Here is a 27,452-nt window from a genome sequence, read left to right on the forward strand (position 1 = left end):
TAATCTATTCACACACACTGAGTAAATATGAAAGAACAGCCTCCGCCCTTTCACACAATCACTTTTGACAGGGGCAGCACTACCAAGGCTTTGAGCATATGGTACTTCTTTGTCTGTATGCTGCTGCTGCTCCTAACCATTAGTCATGTGGTCCAGATTGGTAAAAGACCCAAGAGAAAGACTTATAAATCATATATAAATGGAAAATGTAGTTATAACACAGTTGCTTATACAAATTTCCCCATTTCATTTTCCTCTAGTTTCCATGATCCAACAGCTTCTCTCCTTTCCAAATCCACTCTATTCTTCCCCTTGTCCTTCACTTGGGAGTGTTTTAGCTATTAGGAGAGTGATTAGTTCTGGAAGCTGTAATGTATGAAATTAGTGTAAAGTGTTTCAGTTCATAATGTACGTAATAAATGTGCATTTAATTTCTAGGGGTGATTCTGACAGTGAAGAAGAGATACCACTAACTCGAAACCAAAGGCGTGAAACTGTGAGAAGTATGAAGATTATTCAACCTTTTTTTTTCTTGTTAGGCTTTCATAACATATCACTACACTTTCTCCACATACTGAAAAAAACCTATTCATTTTCAGAAATGAAAGGTGTTGCAGCTGGTGATCGATCAGTAAGTTACTCTATTTATTCTGCATAATCCAGTATTATATTTAGAACAGTTATGCAAACCTGTATGAATAAGATACTTTGTCACATGCAAAAATTCGGAGAATGCTAATCAAATCTTGAAGGTTCACATTATTTCTAGTAAAGACAAAATAAGATAACATGCGTAACTGTGAGATCGTGTAGCAGAAAAATGGGTAACACCTGGTGGTATGAAATCCTTTTCCATTTATGAATAAAGGAATGAATCCAGCCACACACTCCTATTACATGTTGTTCTGGGAAGTTGATTAAATGTTTCCATGATGACCACTTACTCATTACTGTGTAATCACATCTCTCTTGTAACATAACTGATAACTTCATCCAGTTTCTCAAAGTAAACTTCCTTAATTCCTGCCATCCTGAAGGCATCACATAATTCAATTCATGTAATGGAAGAACTTAAAAACACAATTTTTTGAATTACTGGTTGGTTGTAATAGATCTGTTTCTTGGTTACCTCCATTAACAGGTTGTCTCTTAGTTTCTTTTGATGGGATGCTGACAGGCACTTTCCTGGACATATGTCTCCAGTTGCGTTTTAATCACGATTTAAAACTGCATTGCCAATGAAATTTTAAAATGTTGCACTGTATTGTATAAAAAATCAAAATAAATGAACTATGCATAAAATAACATTTCTCAATATAGTAAAAATGACTTGTAAATTTACAAAACAACAAACAAATAGAAACAGTAATTTATGATGTAGGAAAAAGTAGGTTGATACCACTGCGCAGATAAGATATTAAAATGCAGGCAGGCACAGTTATGACACTTACACAAAAGCTTTTGGCCACAGCCTTCCCACCCACCCCCAACCCCACCCCCTTGTGGGTCTGGGGGTTAGAATAGGCCCGAGGTATTCCTGTCTGTCGTAAGAGGTGACTAAAAGGAGTCTCTCACATTTCGGCCTTTATGTGATGGTCCCCTGTAGGGTTTGAACTCCATTTTTCAAAACTTTCCCAAAGAGCGAGCCAATTGGGGAAGGGCGTCTTACATGGTGCATAGTGTCAATCATGTGCTTGGTGCATAGTGTCAATCATGTGCTGAGACCTCTTGCATCCTTCAGTGATGTGGATCTGCACTCCTGCTCATTCTCCAGGTGTTGGGTGAGGTCACCCATCTGGGTGCAGTTTCCTCCCTCCTCTGTGCAGTATCGCTTTCTGCACTGCCAACGATAATGGACATCTTGGCTCGATGTGCCGGATACCCATCATGGTAGCCAGTCCATTGTGGTGGGGCTGCCATGTACCCTGTTGGTTGTAGCCCCCTGATATGCAGGGATCACTCTGCTGTTGCCTGCACCGTTAACTCCCCATGTATGCCAAGGAGTAGATGCTCGTCATCCTGGGGCATCGGGACTCCAGGCAACGGCCATTCTGCCGGGGGCCTTTCCTGTGCCTGGATGGTGCCAGTGGGGAGGGCCCTGGTCGGAGTGGAGGGCATCAGGGTGGATGACTGCCATAAAGTGTAGTAAGTCATATCTTGCTAGTGGTCAAACACCGGCAGTTTCTAAGCAGTCAAGATCTAACTCCAGTGCTAAGAAATAAGACCCCAAATCCTAACCCTCCTTGCCACACCATGGGAGGAAGCCAGGCTAAGGGTGGCAGCAAAGCTTATTAATCCCAGTACCTCATGTGTAAGTTTGGGGAGGTGGAGGGCTTGTCGAAAATGTGGTCAGGGTCAGTCTTGATCAATGCAGCATCCTGTTCCCAGTCACAGGCACTACTAACCTGTGACAAACTGGGGGATGTTTGTTTCCATCCCACCCCATAATTACAGTCCAGAGTATCATATTTCACAGGCACCTTCTTTTGAGGTCTGACGATGAGCTGCATGCCAATTTAGAGTGGCGAGGTGTCCATTTTGTCTGGCACATCCACCGGGGTCCAAGGGATAATCAGGTTGCCACCGGTGCCTTCATCTTGGCCTTCGAGGGTGATGTATAACACAAGAAGGTCAACTGCTGACAGGTCTACCAGTGTGGCATAAAGCCATATATCCCCCCCCCCCTCCCCCCCATCCACACCCGATGTGGTGCTTTAAGTGCTGGAAGTACGGCCATATGTCTTCCCGCTGTACTTCCAGCATCACCTATTGGGATTGTGGACATTCTTCATATCTCAATACTCCCTGTGCCCCGCCTCCCATCTGTGTCAACTACGGAGAGCACCATTCACCTTGCTTGCCAGACTGCAGGATTCTCCAGAAAGAAAGAAAAATATTGGAATACAAGACCCTGGACCAACTGACCTGTACTGAAACTAAGAGAAAATATGAGTGTCAACATCCTGTGCATATGACTTTAACCTACGTTGCTGCTGTGACAACATTTCTACTATTTTGTGTTCTACTGTGTATATTTGGTTCTGAGCCATCAGACTCCATCTGCCCCCTTTATGGTGGGGGGTACTTACCTCCCTGTTGCTCCTGCACAACCTACTTCAGGATCACCCCCTCCCCCAATGATTGGGGATGTCAGTCCATATTTCTCAGCTGGAGAAGAGAAGCTTTAAGTCTTCTTCAGCTCCTCTTGCCAGGAAGGGATCCCTTGTTGGGCCACTCCCTTCCCAGGTTCCTACCAGTGGCAAAGCTGATACCTGCCAGTGGCTGAAGCAACCACAGGTAGCTGGTCATAGGGCTTCAGTCCTCCTCAGTTCCTGAAACTGAATCAGTGAAGCCCTCCCAACCAGACAAACCTAAGGAGCAGCGAGAGAAACCTAAAAAGAAAAAGACCCACAAAAACCAAGGCACTGTGGTGGCACCCACACCACCACTACCTAGAAGCTCTGTGTCTGAGGATGAGGTGGAGATTCTGGTGTCTGCTGAGGACCTAGATCTTGCTGGGCCCTCAGACACAATGGACATTATTGCACAGGTACTCATCTGGTGGCAGCAGGTGACCATAAGGTGTAGACTGCCTCACTGAGTGTTTCATGCCTTCCCAGTCTCACGATCACATAATCCTCCAGTGGAATTGCGGCGTTTTTCCACCACCTGGCTGAGCTATGGCAACTGTTAAGCTTTACACCTACTTTCTGCATTGCCCTCCAGGAAACCTGGTTCCTGCCAATGCGGACCCCTGCCATCTGTGGCTATAAGGGATATTACAGGAACCATAGTGACTGTAATAGTGTCAGGTGGAGTTTGCGGATCTGAAGTCAGTATGTAGTGAACCTGTGCCCCTTCAAACCCCTCTTGAAGCTGTGGCTCTCAGCTCTCTGAAAAGGTGTTTGAATGTTGTGCAGGTGTGGTTAAATTTAGTGGAGCTAAACTTCTTACTGTTGTTATTTATAGATCCCCAGACTCCGATTTCACAACATTTTTGCTAAAGCTAGAGGAGGTTCTTGGTTCACTTTATAGGAAATACAAAAAGTTAGTTATATGTGGTGACTTCAATATTAATTGTATAAGTGATTGTGCAAGGAAAAGGATGCTGGTAGACCTCCTTAATTCATATAATCTTATGCAAACCGTATTCTTTCCAACGAGAGTGCAAGGGAACAGTAGAACAACCATAGACAATATTTTTGTTCATTCGTCATTATTAGAAGGGCATTCTGTTAGCAAAAAGGTGAATGGCCTTTCAGATCATGATGCACAAATTTTAAGTCTAAAAGTTTTTTGTGCTGCAACACATGTTAAATATAGTTACCAACGTTTTAGGAAAGCTGATCCAGTTGCTGTACAGACTTTTGTAAACCTTATCAAGGAACAAGAGTGGCAAGATGTTTATAGTGCTGATACAGTAGACGATAAATATAATGCTTTCCTCAAGACTTTTCTCGTACTCTTTGAAAGTTGCTTTCCGTTAGAACGTTCAAAACAGGGTACTAGCACAAACAGGCAGCCTGGGTGGCTGACTAAAGGGATAAGAATATCTTGTAGAACAAAGTGGCAATTATATCAAAACGTTAGAATCAGTCAAAATCTAAATGCAGCAGCCCATTACAAACAGTATTGTAAGGTGCTTAAAAAAGTTACTAGGAAGGCAAAAAGTATGTGGTATGCAGATAGAATAGCTAAGTCTCAGGATAAAATTAAAACCATATGGTCAGTCGTAAAGGAAGTGGCTGGTCTGCAGAGACAGGTCGAGAATATAGAATCAGTGCGTAGTGGGGATGTCCGTGTTACTGATAAGTCGCATATATGTACAGTACTTAATAATCACTTTCTGAATATAGCAGGTGAACTAAATAGAAACCTAGTCCCAACAGGGAATCATATAGCGCTCTTAGAAAAAAGTGTTCCGAGACTGTTACCTGAAATGCTCCTCCATGATACTGACAAGAGGGAGATTGAGTTAATAATTAAATCACTAAAGACCAAGAACTCTCATGGATATGACGAGGTATCTAGCAGAATACTGAAGTATTGTTCCACGTATGTTAGCTCAGTACTTAGCCATATCTGTAACTTTTCCTTTAGGAGTGGTCGGTTTCCTGACCGATTAAAGTACTCGGTAGTGAAGCCACTTTATAAAAAGGGAGACAGGGATAATGTTGACAATTATAGACCTATTTCTATGCCATCAGTGTTTGCTAAAGTTATTGAGAGGGTTGTATATACAAGGTTACTGCAGCATTTAAATTCACATAATTTGCTGTCAAATGTACAGTTTGGTTTTAGAAACGGTTTAACAACTGAAAATGCTATAGTCTCTTTTCTCTGTGAGGTTTTGGACGGATTAAATAAATGGTTGCGAACGTTAGGTGTTTTCTTTGATTTAACGAAGGCTTTTGACTGTGTTGACCACAAAATATTACTGCAGAAGTTGGAACATTATGGAGTAAGGGGAGTAGCTTACAATTGGTTCGCCTCCTACTTTAAGAACAGAAAGCAGAAGGTAATCCTCCGCAATATTGAGAGTGGTAATGATGTTCAGTCCCAATGGGGCACTGTTAAATGGGGCGTTCCCCAAGGGTCGGTGCTGGGGCCACTGCTGTTCCTTATTTATGTAAATGATATGCCTTCTAGTATTACAGGTGATTCAAAAATATTTCTGTTTGCTGATGACACCACCTTGGTAGTGAAGGATCTTGTGTGTAATATTGAAACATTATCAAATAATGTAGTTCATGATATAAGTTCGTGGCTTGTGGAAAATAATTTGATGCTAAATCACAGTAAGACTCAGTTTTTACAGTTTCTAACCCACAATTCAACAAGAACTGACATTTTAATCAGACAGGATGGGCATGTTATAAGCGAGACGGAACAGTTCAAGTTCCTAGGCGTACAGATAGATAGTAAGCTGTTGTGGAAAGCCCATGTTCAGGATCTTGTTCAGAAACTAAATGCCGCTTTATTTACCATTAGAACAGTATCTGAAATAAGTGACATTTCAACACGAAAAGTAGTATACTTCGCATATTTTCATACGCTTATGTCATATGGTATTATTTTTTGGGGTAATTCTTCTGATTCAAAAAGGGTATTTTTGGCTCAAAAACGGGCTGTTCGAGCTATGTATGGTGTAAGTTCGAAAACCTCTTGTCGACCCCTATTCAATAGTCTGGGAATTTTGACATTGCCCTCACAGTATGTATTTTCTTTAATGTCGTTTGTTGTTAGCAATATTAGCTTATTCCCAAGAGTTAGCAGCTTTCACTCAGTTAATACTCGGCAGAAATCAAATCTGCATGTGGAATGCACTTCCTTGACTCTTGTGCAGAAAGGAGTGCAGTATTCTGCTGCATCCATTTTCAATAAGCTACCACAAGAACTCAAAAATCTTAGCAGTAGCCCAAACACTTTTAAGTCTAAACTGAAGAGTTTCCTCATGGTTCACTCCTTCTATTCTGTCGAGGAGCTCCTGGAAGAGATACAAAATTAAGCAAATTCCAGTGTACATTTTTGATTTTCTTTATTTAAACTAACGACTTGTCGCCTGAATATGTTTCTTATATTTCATTTTATCTGTTTCTACAATCGTGTTATAATTTCATGTATTGACTCGTTCCATGACCATGGAGACTTCTCCTAAATGTGGTCCCACGGAACAATAAATAAATAAATAAAATAAAAATAAAAGATAAGGATGGCACAGGAAATAGCTGCCTGCGATGTATGTCTTCCTCCAGATAGTGCAGTACCCCTGAGCATATTGGCTGCACTGATTGATCAACTCCCTAAACCTTTCCTACTTTTGGAAGATTTTAACGCTCTTAACACCTTGTGGAGTGGCACCAAGCTTACTGGCTGAGGTAGGGAGGTCAAAAATTTACTGTCATAACTGCCTCTTAAATACAGGTGCCCCCACACATTTCAGTGAGGCACATGACACGCATTCGGCCATTGATCTCTTGGTTTGCAGTCCTAGCCTTCTCCCATCTATCCACTGGAGAGCACATGATGACCTGTGTGGTAGTGACCACTTCCCCATCTTCCTGTCACTCCATCTTCCTGTCACTCCATCTTCCTGTCACTCCCCCAGCATCATGCCCATGGACGCCTACTGAGATGGACTTTAAACATGGCAGATTGGGAAGCTTCACCTCTGCTGTCAATGCTGAATCTCCCCCACATGGTGCCATCGATGTTGTGGTTGAGCAGGTCACTACAACGATCGTTTCTGCGGTGGAAAACGCGATCCCTCATTCTTTAGGGAGCCCCTGGTGAAAGACAATCCCTGGGTGGTTGCCGGAAGTCGCTGAGGCAATTAAAAAGCATCAGCAAGCTCTACAGTGACATAAGCAGCACCATCCCTAGAGAACCTAATAGTCTCTAAGTGGCTCTGTACCCACGTTTGCCAGTTTATAAAACGACGGAAACAGGAGAGGTACGTGTCGGCCATTGGATGCCATATGTTATCTTCCCAAGTCTGCATGAAAGATCAGACATCTTTTTTGGTACCAGACACCAACAGGTGTCCCTGGCATTAAAATCAATGGCATGTTATCTACCGATGCAAACGTGATTCCCGAGCGCTTTGCCCGAGCGCTTTGCCCGAGCGCTTTGCCCGAGCGCTTTGCCCGAGCGCTTTGCCCGAGCGCTTTGCCCGAGCGCTTTGCCCGAGCGCTTTGCCCGAGCGCAAAATAACATGAGATGGATGTAACAAGAACGAAATGAAAGTAGACTAGTGCAAGGAAAAAGGCATCATTGGGCAAAATAACTGTCCATATCAAATTTAATTCTTAATTTGAGAAAGAAATTTCTGAGAGTGTAGGCCTGGAACACAGCACTCTGTGGTGGTGGATCATTGACACTGGGAAAAATGGAAAAGAAGATAACTGAAGCATTTGAGATATGGTACTGTAGAAGGATCTCAAAATTGAGGTAGACTAGTAAGATAAGAAATGGGTGGTTTTCTGTAGAACTGGCAAGGAAAGAAACACGAACAAAACACGAGAAAGAAGGGACAGACGATACGATGTGTTAAGATGTCCTGAAATAACTTCCATGGTACTAGAGGGGGCTTCAAGATGGGAAAAATGGTAGTGGATGACAAAGATTGGAATACATGCAGCAAATAACTGAGAATGTTGGTGCAGGTGCAACCCTGAGATGAAGGGCTTGGTAAAAGAGTGGAATTTGTATTGGGCCACACAGAACCATTCAGAATACTGGTGAAGAACAAATGCAAATTTTATATCAAAATGTAAAAGAATTTTCTGTCCAATACCTTGTGTGCAGTATAAGTACTGAAAAAAGCTTTTTATGGACAAGTAAATAAACACATTATGCTGTGTAGCTCTGATGCAATTGGCCTAAACATAAAAATAATGGTAAGATTTTAATACAGCAAGCTTGAAAATAGGCATGAAAGTGAATTAAAACCAAACTAAAATAATAAGCAATATTAAAAAGAAAATTTTACTATTTTTAAATAAAATCGTAGAACCAACAAGTGTACTCATAATTAGGGAAGTTGAATATAATGAGTGCATAACAGGATGAGAAATGAGCAGAAGAATGAAACCATCTTAGAGTGCTTTTGGTTATCTCTACAGCATTATGAAAACTATGCTTCTAATACACATAGTAGGTCTAGTAGTAGTAGTAGCAGCAGCAACAGCAACAATAGTGGAAGTGCACGAAGACTTACCTTAGGTCCTTTCCGCTCCCGGGGTTGGTATTACTCCTTACCCTCTCCCTTAAAACCCACATCCTTTCGTCTTTCCCTCTCCTTCCCTCTTTCCTGACGAAGCAACCATTGGTTGTGAAAGCTAGAATTTTGTATGTATGTATGTGTTTGTTTGTGTTTCTATCGACCTGCCAGTGCTTTCGTATGGTAAGTCACATCATCTTTGTTTTTAAATACATTTTTCCCGCGTGGAATGTTTCCCTCCATTATATATATATATATATATATATATATATATATATATATATGGTGTGGGCTATGTTTACATGGAAAGGCCTGGGTCCTGGGTATGTTAGAGTATATATATGTATATATATGTATATATATGTATATATATGTATATATATGTATATATATGTATATATATGTATATATATGTGTATATATGTGTATATATGTGTATATATATATATATATATATGTATATATATGTATATATATGTGTATATATGTGTATATATGTGTATATATATATATGTGTATATATATATATATATATATGTATATATGTATATATATATATATATGTATATATATATATATATGTATATATATATATATATGTATATATATATATATATGTATATATATATGTATATATGTATATATATATGTATATATGTATATATGTATATATGTATATATGTATGTATATATGTATATATGTATATATGTATATATGTATATATGTATGTATATATGTATATATGTATATATGTATATATGTATATATGTATATATGTATATATGTATATATATAGTTTTTTATACCTTGCATAAGTATTTCTTTTTGACATATCCGTTAGGAAAGTGTGACAAAATTTGGCATTAATGGGCTATGGCAGTAGGTGTCCTACAATATTACCTTTGCTAACAGTACAACATTACCCCCAGTGCATCTCCTGGGCTCATGACCATATCAGTTGGATCCTAAATTACTGGAAAACTGTGGCCTGGTAAGATGAGTCCCAATTTCAGTTGATAAAAGCTGACAGTAGAGTTAAAGTATGGCACAGACCCCACAAAGTTAGGGACCCAAGTTGTCAAAAACAAGTACTGCGCAAGCTGGTGGTCGCTCAATAATGGTGTGGGCTATGTTTACATGGAAAGGCCTGGGTCCTGGGTATGTTAGAGTACTTGGAGGCCACTTACTCGTTCATTGCCTTCATGTTCCCAAACAGTGGAATTTTTATGGTTGACAGTGCACCATTTCATGAGGCACAATTGTTTGTGACTGGTTTGAAGAACATTCTGGGCAATTTTAGTGAATGGTTTGGCCACCCATGTTGCTTGACATGAATTCCACTGAACAATTATGGGGCATAATGAAGAGGTTAGTTCGTGCACAAAATCCTACACTGGAAGCACTTTCACAATTATGGATGGCTACAGAGGCAGCAGGGCTCAGTAATTCTGCAGGGGACTTGCAATGATTTGTTGAGTCCATACTTCGCTGAGTTTCTGCACTCTGTTGGGCAAAAGGTGGTCTGATATCGTATTATGAGATATCCAGTGACTTTTGTCACCTCTGTCTGTGTCATTGTATGACACAGTTCAGGAGATATGATTTCATAAATATGGCGTTGCCTGAAAATGAAACTGCAGCACAAATTTTGATAGAGATAGAGGTGAAATATGTGCATAAAGATATGTGAACTATAAGTTTATAAGCTACTACAGCCATTGCCATGCTGAATAAAATAACTTTGAATATTAGGCCATGTTACAAAATGTTAAAGCAACTAAACTTCCAAAGTTTCAGCAGACTCGGAGCGGTCCTGTTAAAGGTGGGTAACTGCTAGACACTGGTGAATACACTCCCTTACATACTGTCTATTTCGGTTATTTGGTGGCTACCAGCTTGATGTATGTTGGATGTCGTTTGACAATTTGAAGAAAGATTGTTATGTAGAGGATGCTTGTATGATACGTTATTGCCTGTGCTTCTTTGGTGACTGATTGGAAGGCAAATATAGTAGGTGATTGGCAGATAACGGCTTATTGACAGGCTGTTGCCTGTGTCACTCTAGTAATTGATCCTAGGCAAATCCTAATGGTGATTGTTTGGCAGTAGCAAATCAGCAGCATGTGTCCAAGGGTTAGTGCTTTCCTGCAGCGAAGCATTAAAGCCTCAAGGCAGTTCTCTCATGGCCACTGTAAACCTGAGTCGAGTGGTGGTGGTAGTGCTGCTGGTGGGCAAACACACATGGTCTGCCAGGCTGGAGGCACTGGCAGCCAGCCCATGGGTAACTTGTAGCCATCCTCCCTGTTCTTGGTGTTACAGTGTTTGATTATTTCAATAGCCTCTCATTTTCCACTACTGTTGAGCGAGCACGCAAGGTCCTTGAGAATTGATAGAATGGCCTCATTCTTGGTAGTGTGCATGCTACAGCTGACTTTTTGTTTTGTCCCAGCAGTAGGTAACATTCACGCTCAGTTTTAGGAGTGCAAATAGGTTTTCCAGTTTCACTGACACAGACTTCACTGCATTCACACCCAAATTCTTGGATGTCTGCAGCTGGAAAGCATCCACAAGATTGTTAGGGGGCTTCAACAGATCTCTCATCTTGTGGCCACTTTGGAATATGGGTTTAACTTCTCCATGATGGAGAACCTTGCCTACATGGTCACTGACACCTCTCATAGAAGGTATGAGGGCAATAAGGTAACAAGACAACAGGAAGAGTTTCTTCTGTATCTTAGACAACTATATCTGCTGTATCTCATAGCTCATTACAGGTCTCTGACATACATTTGTATGGAATGTTGTCTGGAGCTCATTCAATTCATGTTGTATATGGTTAGTGTCGCTAATCCGGTAGCTTGGGCTGTAAGCATACATAGCACAGTGTTATTTTGTGCTGGATGGTGATGCAAATCCGCATGCAGGTAGCCATTGGCGTGCATCAGTTTCCCTTGGAACTTATTTCCTATTTTGCTGCTAGATTTTCTACACATCTCCACATCCACTAAAGGAATCACTCTGTTTTTTCACATTTCTATTGTGAACTGCATGTTCTTACATAGCTGTTGGGGTTATCATCTGATCAGGGTACTTCTGCTTCCCCCTGTGACCATACGATGAATGTACTGTCCATGTACCTCAGGCAACAGCATGGGCACAATGGATTTAGAGCAGCTTCCATGAATACGTCAGCTGATACAGATGAAAGGGGGACACCCATTACCATTCTGTCTGATCATTAAATTTTAACTGCCAACTAAACTATGTTGATAATAAGCACAACTGGACAAGCTCAGATGTCTGATGATATTTACTCCTGTAGGATGTTGACAGTTTCAGCTAAATGCACATTGGTAAACAACAGTTTTATGTCAAAGCTGACTGCAAGATGGGTAGCTAGAACTTGCTGTTCACATATAAGCTGGATGAAATGCATCCTTAACAAGACCCCCTGTGGCTAACCAGACTGCATGATTGTGAACCTTTGATACTCCATATATTGTGTGTGGCACTGGAAGCATTTAAACTTTTCTGTGATGCTCCAGCACATACTAACAGGGGATATTGTACAAGGAATTGAAGTGTCGCTCTAGAAACTGCCTCAAGTAGAAGCGGAGAAGATCCAACAAGAAACGGTTAGAATCCTGCAGCATACATAGTCTCTGAAGCAGAAAGTCACACAAAGTGGACAAAGGCAATACTGCAGTAGTATTGGACATAACACTATATGAAGCCAAAATAAATGAGTTGCTGTTTGACTCCATATACAAAGTACTTAAAACTGACTCCACAGAGAACACACTGAGGCAGGCACAAGCCCCTCTGAAGAGTTTGAGTCATTGTTGATGTAGCTTGGGGGCTCATGTCGAAAATTCCAGAGCTGCCAATAATATATGGACTATCAAAGTGTTTCACAAGGAAAGCTGTCCTTGGAGACTGGTTGTCAATGGGATCAACTTGCCATATATTTCTGCAAAAATATCTGGCCCACAAACTGAGCAGTCTAGTTGGCCACACATAGTATAAACATTTCATCCACCTTATATGGGAACAGCAAGTACTATTAATGGATCTTATGGTTAGCTTTGACATAAAATTTTTGTTTACCAATGTGCCCACAGCTGAAACAATAAACACCCTGCAGGAGCTAATCCATAAGACATCTGTGTTCTGGTGCAATTGTGTTTATCAACATATTTTAGTTGGCAGGGCAAATTTTATGAGACAAACAGAATGTAAAGGGCTTCCCCTCTCACCTGTAGCAGCCAACATATTCATGGAAGCTTTCGAATGGCTAAATTCCGTGTCACTGCACCTACACTCCTAGCACAATTTCGTAGAAGGCACATTCATCATGTGACTGCTTGAGGAAACAGAACTATGCAGATTTCATGAGCACCTCAACATCTTATATACACTCCTGGAAATTGAAATAAGAACACCGTGAATTCATTGTCCCAGGAAGGGGAAACTTTATTGACACATTCCTGGGGTCAGATACATCACATGATCACACTGACAGAACCACAGGCACATAGACACAGGCAACAGAGCATGCACAATGTCGGCACTAGTACAGTGTATATCCACCTTTCGCAGCAATGCAGGCTGCTATTCTCCCATGGAGACGATCGTAGAGATGCTGGATGTAGTCCTGTGGAACGGCTTGCCATGCCATTTCTACCTGGCGCCTCAGTTGGACCAGCGTTCGTGCTGGACGTGCAGACCGCGTGAGACGACGCTTCATCCAGTCCCAAACATGCTCAATGGGGGACAGATCCGGAGATCTTGCTGGCCAGGGTAGTTGACTTACACCTTCTAGAGCACGTTGGGTGGCACGGGATACATGCGGACATGCATTGTCCTGTTGGAACAGCAAGTTCCCTTGCTGGTCTAGGAATGGTAGAACGATGGGTTCGATGACGGTTTGGATGTACCGTGCACTATTCAGTGTCCCCTCGACGATCGCCAGTGGTGTACGGCCAGTGTAGGAGATCGCTCCCCACACCATGATGCCGGGTGTTGGCCCTGTGTGCCTCGGTCGTATGCAGTCCTGATTGTGGCGCTCACCTGCACGGCGCCAAACACGCATACGACCATCATTGGCACCAAGGCAGAAGCGACTCTCATCGCTGAAGACGACACGTCTCCATTCGTCCCTCCATTCACGCCTGTCGCGACACCACTGGAGGCGGGCTGCACGATGTTGGGGCGTGAGCGGAAGACGGCCTAACGGTGTGCGGGACCGTAGCCCAGCTTCATGGAGACGGTTGCGAATGGTCCTCGCCGATACCCCAGGAGCAACAGTGTCCCTAATTTGCTGGGAAGTGGCGGTGCGGTCCCCTACGGCACTGCGTAGGATCCTACGGTCATGGCGTGCATCCGTGCGTCGCTGCGGTCCGGTCCCAGGTCGACGGGCACGTGCACCTCCCGCCGACCACTGGTGACAACATCGATGTACTGTGGAGACCTCACGCCCCACGTGTTGAGCAATTCGGCGGTACGTCCACCCGGCCTCCCGCATGCCCACTATACGCCCTCGCTCAAAGTCCGTCAACTGCACATACGGTTCACGTCCACCCTGTCGCGGCATGCTACCAGTGTTAAAGACTGCGATGGAGCTCCGTATGCCACGGCAAACTGGCTGACACTGACGGCGGCGGTACACAAATGCTGCGCAGCTAGCGCCATTCGACGGCCAACACCGCGGTTCCTGGTGTGTCCGCTGTGCCGTGCGTGTGATCATTGCTTGTACAGCCCTCTCGCAGTGTCCGGAGCAAGTATGGTGGGTCTGACACACCGGTGTCAATGTGTTCTTTTTTCCATTTCCAGGAGTGTAAGAACAGACATTTCACTCTACAAATGGAAAACAATTGAGTGGTTCCTTTTCTGGATGTGGAGGTGTACAGAACACCTAGCAGTAAACTAAGATGGTCTGCAGGAATCGTCGAGGACAGGTGAATACTGTGCTATGTACGCTGACAGCCCAAGCTCACTGGATTAGTGATGTTAACCATGTAGACAAGGTTCTACATTGCAGAGGAATTAACCCCCTATTCCACAGTGGCCCACAAGATCAGAGATCTGTTGAGGCTCACTTACGATCCTGTGGATGCTCTCCATACTGAGAGACTCTATGAACATTGGTGTGATTGTGGTGAAGTCTACATTGGTCAAACCAGAAGATCCATTAGCATTTGAATGTAGGAGCATGAATGTTACATATGACTGGGAATGAATAAAAAGTTGGCTGTTCTATCAGTTTCCAAGAACTGTGTGAACTTGCTCAGCAGCCTTGAATGTAGCAGCAGAAAATAAGAGGGTGTTGAAATAATCAGATACTCTAACAACATGAACAGGAAGGATGGCTAAAAGCCACCTATGGCATGGCTGCCAATGGTTCCAGCCTGGTGGACCATTTATTTTCACCAGCCAGCAGCATTTAACAGCACAAACAATGGCCCTGAGAGAGGGGCTGTGTGGTCTTGATGCTTTGCTGTGGGAAAAAATTACTCCCTGGACACAAGCTGCTGATTTGCTATTGCCTATCAATCGGAGAGTTGTCTAAATCACTTACTAAGTAGCATCATACCGCTATGTGACATTGGCAGCAGCCATGTAACCAAAATAGAATTCATACAAGTGAAGACATTCACCAGTATCCAGCAGTGAACTGCCATGAAGAGGGCTGCAGATAATCAGTCAAAGCATTGCTAATTTAGTTTCTTTAGTGTTTTATAGTGATGTGGCCTAATAGCTAAAATTATTTTATTCAAAGTGTGTGAAATATATTAAATATATGTGAACTACAGGACATGTTCAGATGCAGACAGCCATGATAAAAAGCTCCTGCTAAACCCATGGATACTTTGTATATATTACATACTGTCTAAAAAGAAATACTGTGGAAGTAAGAACCAGCAACCTCCTATTAGGGTGAGGTGATAATGTGAAGAGAAAAGGGGAAGGGATGAGATGGGCATAGATAATTGGAGGAAGAAGTGGATGGAGAGAGGGAGAGGAGGAAATAGAGAAAGGGAAGATGAGGAGATACAGGGAAGAGGTAGGAGCAAGTGGACACAGAGAAGGGGCAGGGACACTTGGACGGAAATGAGTGGGTGGGTGGTGGAGGAGGGGGACTAATAGAACTAGAATAAATATGTACTTGGGTATTGCTGAGTACTCATTTTTTATATAAAAAGTCCTTTGTGGCTCCAGAAATATTTCATTATACGCTTAGGAAATGAACTACCCTTATGTTCAAAGTGCTCCACTTAAGTTATCTATGGAATTATTGAAGGCATTTAATTCAGTTTAAACATATACTTGATATACTACTAAAATACAGTTGAAATGGTTAATGACAAATTTGTTTCTGTTCAGATTCTGATGTCTCTAAGACGCAATGATGTGACATCTCGACTAGTTCGTCGCAAAACTACAATGATTGATAGAAGAAGCAGCAACAGACGTGTCCCTGATGATGAAGAAAAACCTTAATTTTTAACGGGCAGACTGCGTTTTCCTTTATTGAATCTCTTCTGTACTGTTGTATGAATTCAGAGTTAGTATTATGACTTTGTGCACCTAAAATAAAATAAACTAAACTAATTTTTTGGGGGGTTCAGTTGTTCTTACACAGTTCTTGTAGAGTCTTATGAACATACATGAATGTGAAACCTGAACTTTGTACATAAGTGCTGAATCCAATTAAAAACAAAGAAAATTTTTGTAAGATTAGATTAGTAGGATGTTTGTACACTTTCAATAGAATTTCCTTTAAAATATTTGAAAAAATTGTCATTGTGTCTTCTAAAAGTTGGTGAGTTAATTCAGTATACAATCCAGTTCTCAAGTCAAAGTATATAAGTATTATGTCATTTACATACATAGCAAACCACACTGAACAAGTATTATGTAATAGTTGTGATAGTGCATAGTAAAAATGCACTGGTTAGAAAAATATCAAAGAGGAATTAATGAGAACAATAAACTCTGAATATCTGACAGGCTAAATTATTTGAAAACGAAAGGAATAAATCAGTGAATGTGAAGGACACTGTGATGGAACTGTTATTTGGAACATCCCAAATAATACATTAGACAGTAAAAAATTGTGTTGAAATGTTAACAGAACAGATTAGCTAAACTGATTATCATTAGAAAGTGTCACTAGCATGAAGTTTAACAAGTGAGTGTACTGTATTTAAAAAGACAAAGGACTACTGGAATGATTATGCTGACAAACTCTCCAAGGCAAAATCAAAATGGTATTCAGTCAAAAGCTGTTCCTTTTTACAGCATAAAGTTATGCATGTAATTGATAGTGGAAATAAAATGTGTGAAATGTTAGATAATGTATCGGTGCATTCTTCCAAGACATTAAACTAGTCAAAGAAATATATTAAAATATTCTTAACTTGTATCAGAAACCGCTCATGTGTGCTGTATTTATTACTGACACACAGTGATTATCACCTCATTCAAATAAAGTGTTATACTTTTCCGTGGTAATTTAGGACTTGTATTCTGATAGAAAGAAAGTCAGCTGCTTACCTTGCTCAGATAGTCAGAAATTGTATGTACAGAAATTGTATTTGTGTTATATTAGTGAAAGTTAGACTATTAATTACAAGTGCAAGTGTGTCACAAAATGGACCATTATATGGTACATTGATTTATTCTGAAAGCTTGGATTTGCAAATAGCAATATGCTATTGCAGTACCTGTGTTAACATGACGTACAATGTAATGCACGTTCAAAGGAACAGACACTGCAGCAACTACAGCTGTTATGAAAACTATGATCAGCTGTATAATGAAATGTGGTTGCCTATGTGGCTATCAGCGCACGATTCACAGCCAAACCCAAACTGCCATATGTCATCAACTGTGCGTCTACAACCTATACTCATACATCCATTATGTACATTCTCGTACTCCATTTGAACAGGCCTTGAAAGGTCCAATGGTACTGACCAGCCGCCATGTCATCCTCAGCCTACATGCGTCACTGGATGCGGATATGGAGGGGTATGCAGTCAGTACACTGCTCACCCGGTTGTATGTCAGTTTCAGACCAGACCGCTACTTCTCAATCAAGTAGCTCCTCAGTTTGCCTCAAAAGGGTAGAGTGCACCCCACTTGCCAAAAGCACTCGGCAGACTAGATGGTGACTTATCCAAGCAAGCCCAAGTAGCCCAGCCCGACAGCACTTAAATCCGGTGACCTGACGGGAACTGGTGTTACCCCTGCGGCAAGGCCATTGGCGCATTCTCATACAGGCACGATAATTTTACTTCAGTCACTTGCCTGATGTTGGCAGATAAATACAACATTGCAGTGCCTGTGTTAATCCAAATCACAATGTAAAGTTCCTTTGTACATTCAGGCACATCCAAAGGAACTTTACTTTGTAATTCAGATTAACGCAGGCACTCCAATATCATATTTATCTGCTGACAGTGGGCAAGCAACATTAAAGTAAATTTGTCTTTCCTGTATGGAAATATACATAATGGATGTAAGAGTACAGGTTGTAGACGTAGGGTTGACGACAGGGAAGTGTGGGTCTGGCTGTCGGCTGTGCTTGGATAGCCAAGTAGTAAAGTGACAGCCTGTGAAAAGCACAAATTTTCATTTTCATCAGTCCATTATACTGCTGATGGTAGTCCATATATGAAACTGTGAATACATTTCATTTAGATAGTAAAGTATGCTTTTAAATTTATTTTTTCTGTTCATACCCATTTTGTGCCTTATAAATGTTGTAATACTTGTGAAAGCATTTCACACCTGAGAGTACTACCTGACTCCGAATATCACGAACAGATAAGGCTGTGAAGTATCCTAAAAATAATAATACTATTGGGTGGTTACATAAACTTGATTACAAGCCCAGAAAACTGAATATTAGATTGCACCAAGAAAGATTGAGAAGTGTCAGCATAAAAGCTGCACTTAATTTTTGTTTTGTATTCACATGCATAACAGCCAATGAAAACCTAATTCCTGTTGGTATCCCAAAACCACTGACATTTAAATACATTGACATGCAAGCTTGAAGAATCAGACTTGAAGACTGTTACCAATGAGTTGAAAATAAAAGAAAGTGAGAGACTGATCACTCGAACCAAAGTGTTTAATAACTTAGCTATAGCAATATGACGGCAATGACATAACATAAATGTAAGTGCAATGATAGAACATTCAGGACAATGAAGTAGAGCGTCACTAATCTTCCATATCCTCACCACCTGGTCAATTTCCAGTAGGCTAAGCAGCTGGCTTAATAACATCCCTTAAATCTGTGGCTACGAGGATGACAGACGTTGGTAGCCAATCTTAACCTATTTGTAATTATTTTAATCTTATCCAGTCCCAGATGAGGCAAGGAAAGACGTCTCCCTATAGAAGTGCAATATTTCCAATCCAGACCTTTAGTGGTTTGCCAGTTTTAGTGTGTTGGTGGATCAATAAGTTCTCTTCACTCCAGAGCTTCCAGAAGTCCTCAGATGTCCCAAGCTTAAATTTCCTTACCAAGACTGTTGCTTTTGGTAGCCCAAGGTCCATGGGATAATGTGGTAAGTCTTCCTCCAACGAGAAAGTGAGCTAGGGAACACACTTGTCCTCAGTTTGTGTGACAAGCATAGTACGAAGGGTGACTTCTGTGTTCACAAATATGGTTTGTAAGTCTTTCTCATTCATGCTACAGCACCCTAGCCCTAGCCCTAGCCCTAGCCATAGCCCTAGCATTTTATTGGGGCATTGTCTACTTGAGCCTAACATACATTCCCACCATCCTCCCTACCAAGACATTATGATATTATAAATTTCCATGTGATACTCCATTGTGTGACAAACAGGCATGTCTTGTCAGCAGAGATAGTGGTCCATATTTCTGTTATCTCTAAGTTAGCTACATAAAAATTTGGGTGGTATTACTGTAAATAGTGATGCCATTCCAACATATAAACCTTGGACGGTCTCATAAGCATTGGTGTGTTTTTGAATTGTTAACTGGTTCCAAATGAATAGCTCTAGTTGCAGCACAAGTGATTAATAGAATGTAATACTTATAGTGATGCCTGCTTTTGAGTATAGGGGCCCAATGAAGAAATTCTGGAAACTTCAGTCAGCTTGTCTGGTTTCACTAAGCTTCTAATGGTGCTTCTCTCTGTTGTCCAACAATAGTATGAGGAGTTTTACAGGCAAAACAACTATGTTGGATCATTTTGATCATATTATGGGCTTGTAGTATCCAAAAGGACATTATTAGTCGTGAAACAAACACTCGTAATTCAAGATGGTGTAGATTGAGATGTATGTAAATGATCAGAAGTCTGAAGAAGTGATGGTTTCCTTATAGAATAAGGGGATGCCATTCTTAGAGACTTTGTCATGTTGCTCGCGACCTCTAAAATGTAATAGGCCACTATCTAAATATGGGTAGCAGCATTTTATCTTTAATGTGCTAGGAAGCGATAGGACTTTGCTTAAAGTGATGATTTCTCGTGACAAGTATTGCTGCACGGTCTTAATCCAACAAAAACTAGCCTGTGCTATTTCTTCTGCAGTGAACTCTTCGCAAGTGTCTGTTTTCTGAAGTTCTCCTTTGAAGCAGAGAAGGTAAGCAATGGTTTGTAATAGTTTCCAGTAAGAGCTGAATCTATTAACGTTCATAAGTGGTTGTGGAGTCTGAATGAGGAAAGCCTGAGGTCTCTGTAACTTCCGATAATGTTCTAGGTGCAACACATGTGTGATAATTGCTCGGCCATAAATTAGGAGTTTGTGATAGCCATGGTCGTCCATTTCACCATATGTCCAATATTCACAACGTCTGAGGTGTCGATCCTCTTGAAACTAAATCCGCAAGGGTTTCTTTGCTGGATAGTGTCTACTCAGGTAGTGTGGCGAGTGTTTGCAGTTCTGTGACTCTGTGCAAGCAAATGTTTTCCAAGTGGCAGGATCATACTTTATCCACCCACGTGTTACGACACAGTCACAATGTCGCTCTGTTTTTAGAGGTTATGACCTTATGATAGTAATGTAGTAGCCTCGTCCCCGTCAATGCTGCTAACAGTCCTAGTCGAGGAAGTGTTATTTTCTTCACGGGCACTAATCTACTCTTACTACACATTAGTTTAGAATTTCATCGGCGGAAATAAAATATATGACAGCACTATATACTGTCTCAGATGAATCACAAGAAACATGAATACAGGAGCTCTCGATCTGACAGTTGCAGCCACCTTGGAAGAATGTTGGAAAGCTCAGGAAGGTTTGTCATCTAAGTGCGACATCTGATAGGTAGGTTGTGAGGCAGGGCTTTGTGGTAACCTAGCCTGAGCAACAAAGTGTCTTCAAACAGAATTTTTCCTACGATTTTGGATAGTGGTGTTACTAATCCCAGAGGGTCAAAAAGACCTGCTGTTGCTCTTAGTAAATTTCCTTTTGTTGCAGCCGTCTCTGAAAGTTTTTCAGTGACTTCTTGCTGACTCACTGAGACTTTATCTTCTTCCGAATTTCATATCATCCCTAGAACTGAGACTTTCGTTTGGCTCTCTCCTCCTTCCACCTTAAATCCAATGCGAAGTCTGCTACTGTTATCACAAATCGAAACATTACAGTTACACTGCTCATCTATGTACTGAACACCTCGTAACAGTGAAAATAGTGCACGAAAGCAAGAAGTGGATAATTGCGTAGTTATACGCGCATTACTCGCACGACATTGAACGACATTTCAGATAAGAAACGTTGTCGACTATGCCAATAACAAACTTAGTGATAGCAGTAACATAAATGCTAGGTCAGTATATGGCACTCTGACAAAACAAATGACGCTGGGTACAAAGTACAGGAGGTGCTAAATGAACACAGCCTCTACATCGCCAACAGTCCGAATCGGCCACCCACCTAATAGCGCCGTCGGGAGCCAGCAGCAGGGTTGACATAACAATTGAAATTGCAGATGCCATTTATAACGTGGTGGGATGTCATGGATGGTGCTACTCACATATACTGAGATACACTCATCTACACAGGACAGACATCAGAGATTGTTATTTCATAAGGCGGACTGGGCAAAGCTAAGACAAATGACTGAACCCTCCCCCTACATGCAGTTGAGGGGTCAGTGGATTATTAAGTGCAAGTTTTGGCTGACTTACTACAAAAAGCACAAAGGGTTGCAGTTCCGACCGGTTACACAGGACGCAAGCTAAACATACCATGGACTAGAAGATAAACAAGGTTGTGCAAAGGAGCAAGGAACAAACGGAAATGGTATCAAAGAGCGACAAACAGCAAGGGACAGAGATGTGAAGCTCACACAGTTCAGGAAAGCAGAACAACGCTACAAACAATAGTCACAAAAAACACGACAAGAACATTGGAACACGCACGTGCAGAAACAGCTCCAAACCAACATTTGGCGCGACGCTGGGGGGGATCCTTCAAAATACAAGCGGAGCATCTGAAGACGCCACTTGCCTTAACAAGGATGAGACGAGATGACGGTACCGTAAGAGGGATGGAGGTGTTCTGCGGGATTCCTACTGAACAAACCCCTTCCAGATGACGAGCAATGGCCGGAAGAACAGATTCATACTTGACAGCGAATCTTAATGAACTGTTGCTATGAAAGTGGTGCCGTCATTATTCCCTTTGCATGTGAGGAGGTCGCGCTTGCGATAGCCAAACTAAAAAACAAAAAAGCCGCCGGGCCAGATGGTATCCACTCCGAGACACTGGCAACTGTCGTTCCACAGATTGTTCCATATCTGACGGATCTAGTCAACGAAGCGCTACGGTTGGGATGGGTACCTGCGGCCTGGAAAACAGCAAATGCCGACATAATTTAAAAAAAAATCAGAGGAAAAGAATCCCTCAGATCCAAAAACGTATAGGCCTGTATGGTTAATTAAAACCTTAGCCGAGTTCCAGGAGCGACTTTGTGTTATCGCTTGCAATCGCACAGGGAGCTCCTTGGCCCTAGTCCGCACCAATTGGGCTTCAGGGCGGGAAATTGTGTAGACGAGACACGAAATAACGTACTACCCACAGTTAATAACACATTAAGCAAATACTCAGTTGCTATTCTTCTACATTTTGGTGTATTTGATAATCTCTGGTGGCTCTCAATGTTTGATGCAGGTACCTAAGGCCCTCTACGATAGACTTTCGAACCACTGTAGAAACAGGGTGTTCGAATGCCGCGCGGGAAGTCAGAAATTGATTATAAGAATCACCAGAGGTTGCCCGCAAGGATCAATGTGCGGCCTTGTCTTCTGAGATATTGCCCTTGAACCCCCGATGCATCAAATGGATGTGGATAACCATGCGAACGGGGCGATAGCATACACAGTTGACCTCCTGATGGTGGTCTCCGCGGACTCAAGAGCGCAACTCGACCACCGGTCAACACAGCTGCTCACAAGCATCAGCCAGTGACGCAAACATAGTAAACTTCAGAGGGCTCTACACAAAACAGTTTTATACGACTCAAAGGAACACTACAAAGCAATCGAACCATAAAACTACTCGACATTAGCGTACGCAGATATCTTTGTGTCCAATTTGACGAGCGACTGTCCTTTGACGAACACATCTACATCTATCTGCATCTACATGGATACTCTGCAAATCACGTTTAAGTGCCTGGCAGAGAGTTCACCGAACCACCTTCACAATTCTCTATTATTCCAATCTCGTATAGCGCGCAGAAAGAATGAACACCTATATCTTTCCGTACGAGCTCTGATTTCCCTTATTTTATCTTGGTGATCGTTCCTCCCTATGTAGATCGGTGTCAACAAAATATTTCCGCATTCGGAGGAGAAAGTTGGTGATCGGAATTTCGTAAGGAGATTCTGTCGCAGCGAAAAAAACTTTTCTTTTAATGACGTCCAGCTCAAATCCTGTATCATTTCTGTGACACTCTCTCCCATATTTCACGATAATACAAAACGTGCTGTGCTGCCTTTCTCTGACCTTTTCCGATGTCACCAATAGGGAGAACCACACCAGACACCGACTTGGTGCGACAATGACATGATACAGGCAATAAGAGACAAAGGCGACTGAGAGATAATAAATAAAATCGCTGATGATGTCTCAAGGACATTAAATGACGAAAACAGACACGACCGTATAAAGAACACTGCAACACACACGAAACACGTAAGACAGCAATTCCAATTCGTACACCAACACAGACAGCAGTACCGAGACACCATTCACTCAAACAGCGAACACTTACACCAATACGTACCCAGGCGACCTCACACTGCAACTAGAATAATTAAATCGTATTAGGATAAGCAGTGAAATACAATCAACCCTGTAAACCTGTTCTAGCTTGAGGATAAACAGCAGGTATATCCATCCCGCGGTAATTATACCACTGTTGGGATGTAACGCTTGTAACTGAACACTGAGTATATAAGCAACATTGTAGGTAAAATTCAAAACACATAATATTAGAACTGATGGTTAATTAGTAACAGCAAGGAATAACGTACTTTATACTGAAACACCGCTGAGCTTTCCGCAATGTGCATAATAGTTAATGTGATTTGGTTTCCTCTTTGGTCGATACTAATAGCGCACAAGAACTTATTTCATTTTCGTTGTCTTCTCCTCCGCATAGAAAAAGACAACTGAACTGAGGATAAACACTGATGAGCCAAAACATTATGATCATAGCTTGTTTGTCCGTCTTTGGAACCAAATACGTCACTGATTCTGTGTATCAGGACTCCGACAGTTTGTTGGTAGATTTGTGGAGGTATGTGGTGTTAAATGTCTACTCACAGGTCATGTAATTCGCGTAAATAACGGGCCGCTGATTTGCGGTAGTGTCGATGGCGTCCGACAGCGACCCAGATGGGTGCTATAGGATTTACATCTGGCGAATCTGGTCGCCGATAAATCAACATGAGCTCACTATAATGCTCCTCAAACCACTGCAGCACGGATCTCGTAATTGACGATGTCGTAGGGTCAACATGTGAACACATAGGGATGGTCTGCTGCGAAGCTCCTTGTTCAACAATGTACGATGAACGGTGTGCTCCGAAACACTTGTGCGTGCACCAGCACTGTGCTCTTTCGGCAGAGATGCCAGGGATCACCATGTATCCGACTTACCATAGCAGACAAGCCTCCGAACCCCACGATCTTTGAAGAGTAGTGGAAGTCTAACCATTTAGCATCTAATGGTAGTTTCACTGTCATTCTACAGTACCTGCTTGATTAGCGAAAATAGTTCATAATATAGCGAGAGTAGACAGCCTTCTGATTCAGTTCCTGGAGGAGTCATTCCAGTTGTGCGACTGGATTCGTGATTTCCTGTCAGGAAGGTCGCAGTTCGTAGAAATAGACGGCAAATCATCGAGTAAACTGAAGTGATATCAGGTGTTCCCCAGGGAAGCGTCCTGGGACCTCTGCTGTTGCTGATCTATATAAATGACCTGGGTGACAATCTGAGCAGTTCTCTTAGGTTGTTCGCAGATAATGCTGTAATTTACCGTCTAGTAAGGTCATCCGAATACCAATATCAGTTGCAAAGCGATTTAGAAAAGATTGCTGTATGGTGTGCCAGGTGGCAGTTGACGCTAAATAACGAAGGTGATCCACATGAGTTCCAAAAGAAATCCGATGGAATTCGAATACTCGATAAATAGTACAATTGTCAAGGCTGTCAATTCAACTAAGTACCTGGGTGTTAAAATTACGAACAACTTCAGTTGGAAAGACCACATAGATAATATTGTGGGGAAAGCGAGCCAAAGGTTGCGTTTCATTGGCAGGACACTTAGAAGATGCAACAAGTCCACTAAAGAGACAGCTTACACTACACTCGTTCGTCCTCTGTTAGAATATTGCTGCGCTGTGTGGGATCCTTACCAGGTGGGATTGACGGAGGACATCGAAAGGGTGCAAAAAAGGGCAACTCGTTTTGTATTATCACGTAATAGGGGAGAGAGTGTGGCAGATATGATACGCGAGTTGGGATGGAAGTCATTAAAGAAAAGACGTTATTCGTCGCGGCGAGATCTATTTACGAAATTTCAGTCACCAACTTTCTATTCCAAATGCGAAAATATTTTGTTGAGCCCAACCTACATACGTAGGATTGATCATCGAAATAAAATAAGAGAAATGAGAGCTCGAACAGAAAGGTTTATGTGTTCGTTTTTCCCGCGCGCTGTTCGGAAGTGGAATGGTAGAGAGATAGTATGATTGTGCTACGATGAACCCTGTGCCAAGCACTTAAATGTGAATGGCAGAGTAATCATGTAGATGTAGATGTACCTTATTCCATAGATGCTCGCGAAAGTAGCACGTGAACATAAGACCAGCTTCGTCGTCTTCGAGATACTCGTTCACAGGCTCCGTGTAAAAATAATCTGGCCATTGTCAAGGTCGCTTATGTCAATGGATTTCCCCATTTGCAGCCCATATCTTCGCCATGGTAATCCCCCGTCTGGGTCTGCTCCGCTCACAGTACTTTTGTTAGCGCGCCACGTGGCCGCAACGCCACCAGGCGGTATCCAACGTCGCGGTGGGCAGTGGTCATAATGTTTTGGCTTATCAGTCTTGGTTGATATATTAATTTGCACATAAGGTACGGTATGCAACTGTCTACGCGGAAATGAGCGATGGAATATGTTGTTGTTGTTGTTGTCTTCAGTCCTGAGACTGGTTTGATGCAGCTCTCCATGCTACACTATCCTGTGCAAGCTTCTTCATCTCCCAGTACTTACTGCAACCTACATCCTTCTGAATCTGCTTAGTGTATTCATCTCTTGGTCTCCCTCTACGATTTTTACCCTCCACGCTGCCCTCCAATCCTAAACTTGTGATCTCTTGATGCCTCAGAACATGTCCTACCAACCGGTCCCTTCTTCTTGCCAAGTTGTGCCACAAACTTCTCTTCTCCCCAATTCTATTCAATACCTCCTCATTAGTTATGTGATCTACCCATCTAATCTTCAGCATTCTTCTGTAGCACCACATTTCGAAAGCTTCTATTCTCTTCTTGTCCAAACTATTTATCGTCCATGTTTCACTTCCATACATAGCTACACTCCATACAAATACTTTCAGAAACGACATTTAAATCTATACTCGATGTTAACTAATTTCTCTTCTTCAGATACGCTTTCCTTGCCATTGCCAGTCTACATTTTATATCCTCTCTACTTCGACCATCATCAGTTATTTTGCTCCCCAAATAGCAAAACTCCTTTACTACTTTAAGTGTCTCATTTCCTAATCTAATTCCCTCAGCATCACCCGACTTAATTCGACTACATTCCATTATCCTCGTTTTGCTTTTGTTGATGTTCATCTTATACCCTCCTTTCAAGACAATCTCCATTCCGTTCAACTGCTCTTCCAAGTCCTTTGCTGTCTCTGACAGAATTACAGTGTCATCGGCGAACCTCAACGTTTTTATTTCTTCTCCATGGACTTTAATACCTACTCCGAACTTTTCTTTTGTTTCCTTTACTGCTTACTCAATATACAGATTGAATAATATCGGGGAGAGGCTACAACCCTGTCTCACTTCCTTCCCAACCGTTGTTTCCCTTTCATGCCCCTCGACTCTTATAACTGCCATCTGGTTTCTGCACAAATTGTAAATAGCCTTTCGCTCCCTGTATTTTACCCCTGCCACCTTCAGAATTTGAAAGAGAGTATTCCAGTCAACATTGTCAA

General features: G+C 41.9%; 1 protein-coding gene across 2 annotated transcripts in view; it reads left to right on the forward strand.

Annotated features, from left to right (window-relative positions):
- LOC124599576 overlaps positions 1-18,783 on the forward strand; it is a 90,368-nt gene extending 71,585 nt beyond the window's left edge. For both annotated transcript variants that reach the window (XM_047136089.1, XM_047136090.1), the window contains 3 exons: positions 439-503; positions 600-631; positions 16,107-18,783. In XM_047136089.1, coding sequence (XP_046992045.1) covers positions 439-503; positions 600-631; positions 16,107-16,223 — 214 coding nt within the window. In that variant the 3' untranslated portion in view covers positions 16,224-18,783. The remainder of the gene's footprint in view (positions 1-438; positions 504-599; positions 632-16,106) is intronic.
- The last annotated feature ends 8,669 nt before the right edge of the window (positions 18,784-27,452 follow it).

This window comes from Schistocerca americana, chromosome 1 (genome assembly GCF_021461395.2).
Source record: "Schistocerca americana isolate TAMUIC-IGC-003095 chromosome 1, iqSchAmer2.1, whole genome shotgun sequence".
NCBI lineage: Eukaryota > Metazoa > Arthropoda > Insecta > Orthoptera > Acrididae > Schistocerca > Schistocerca americana.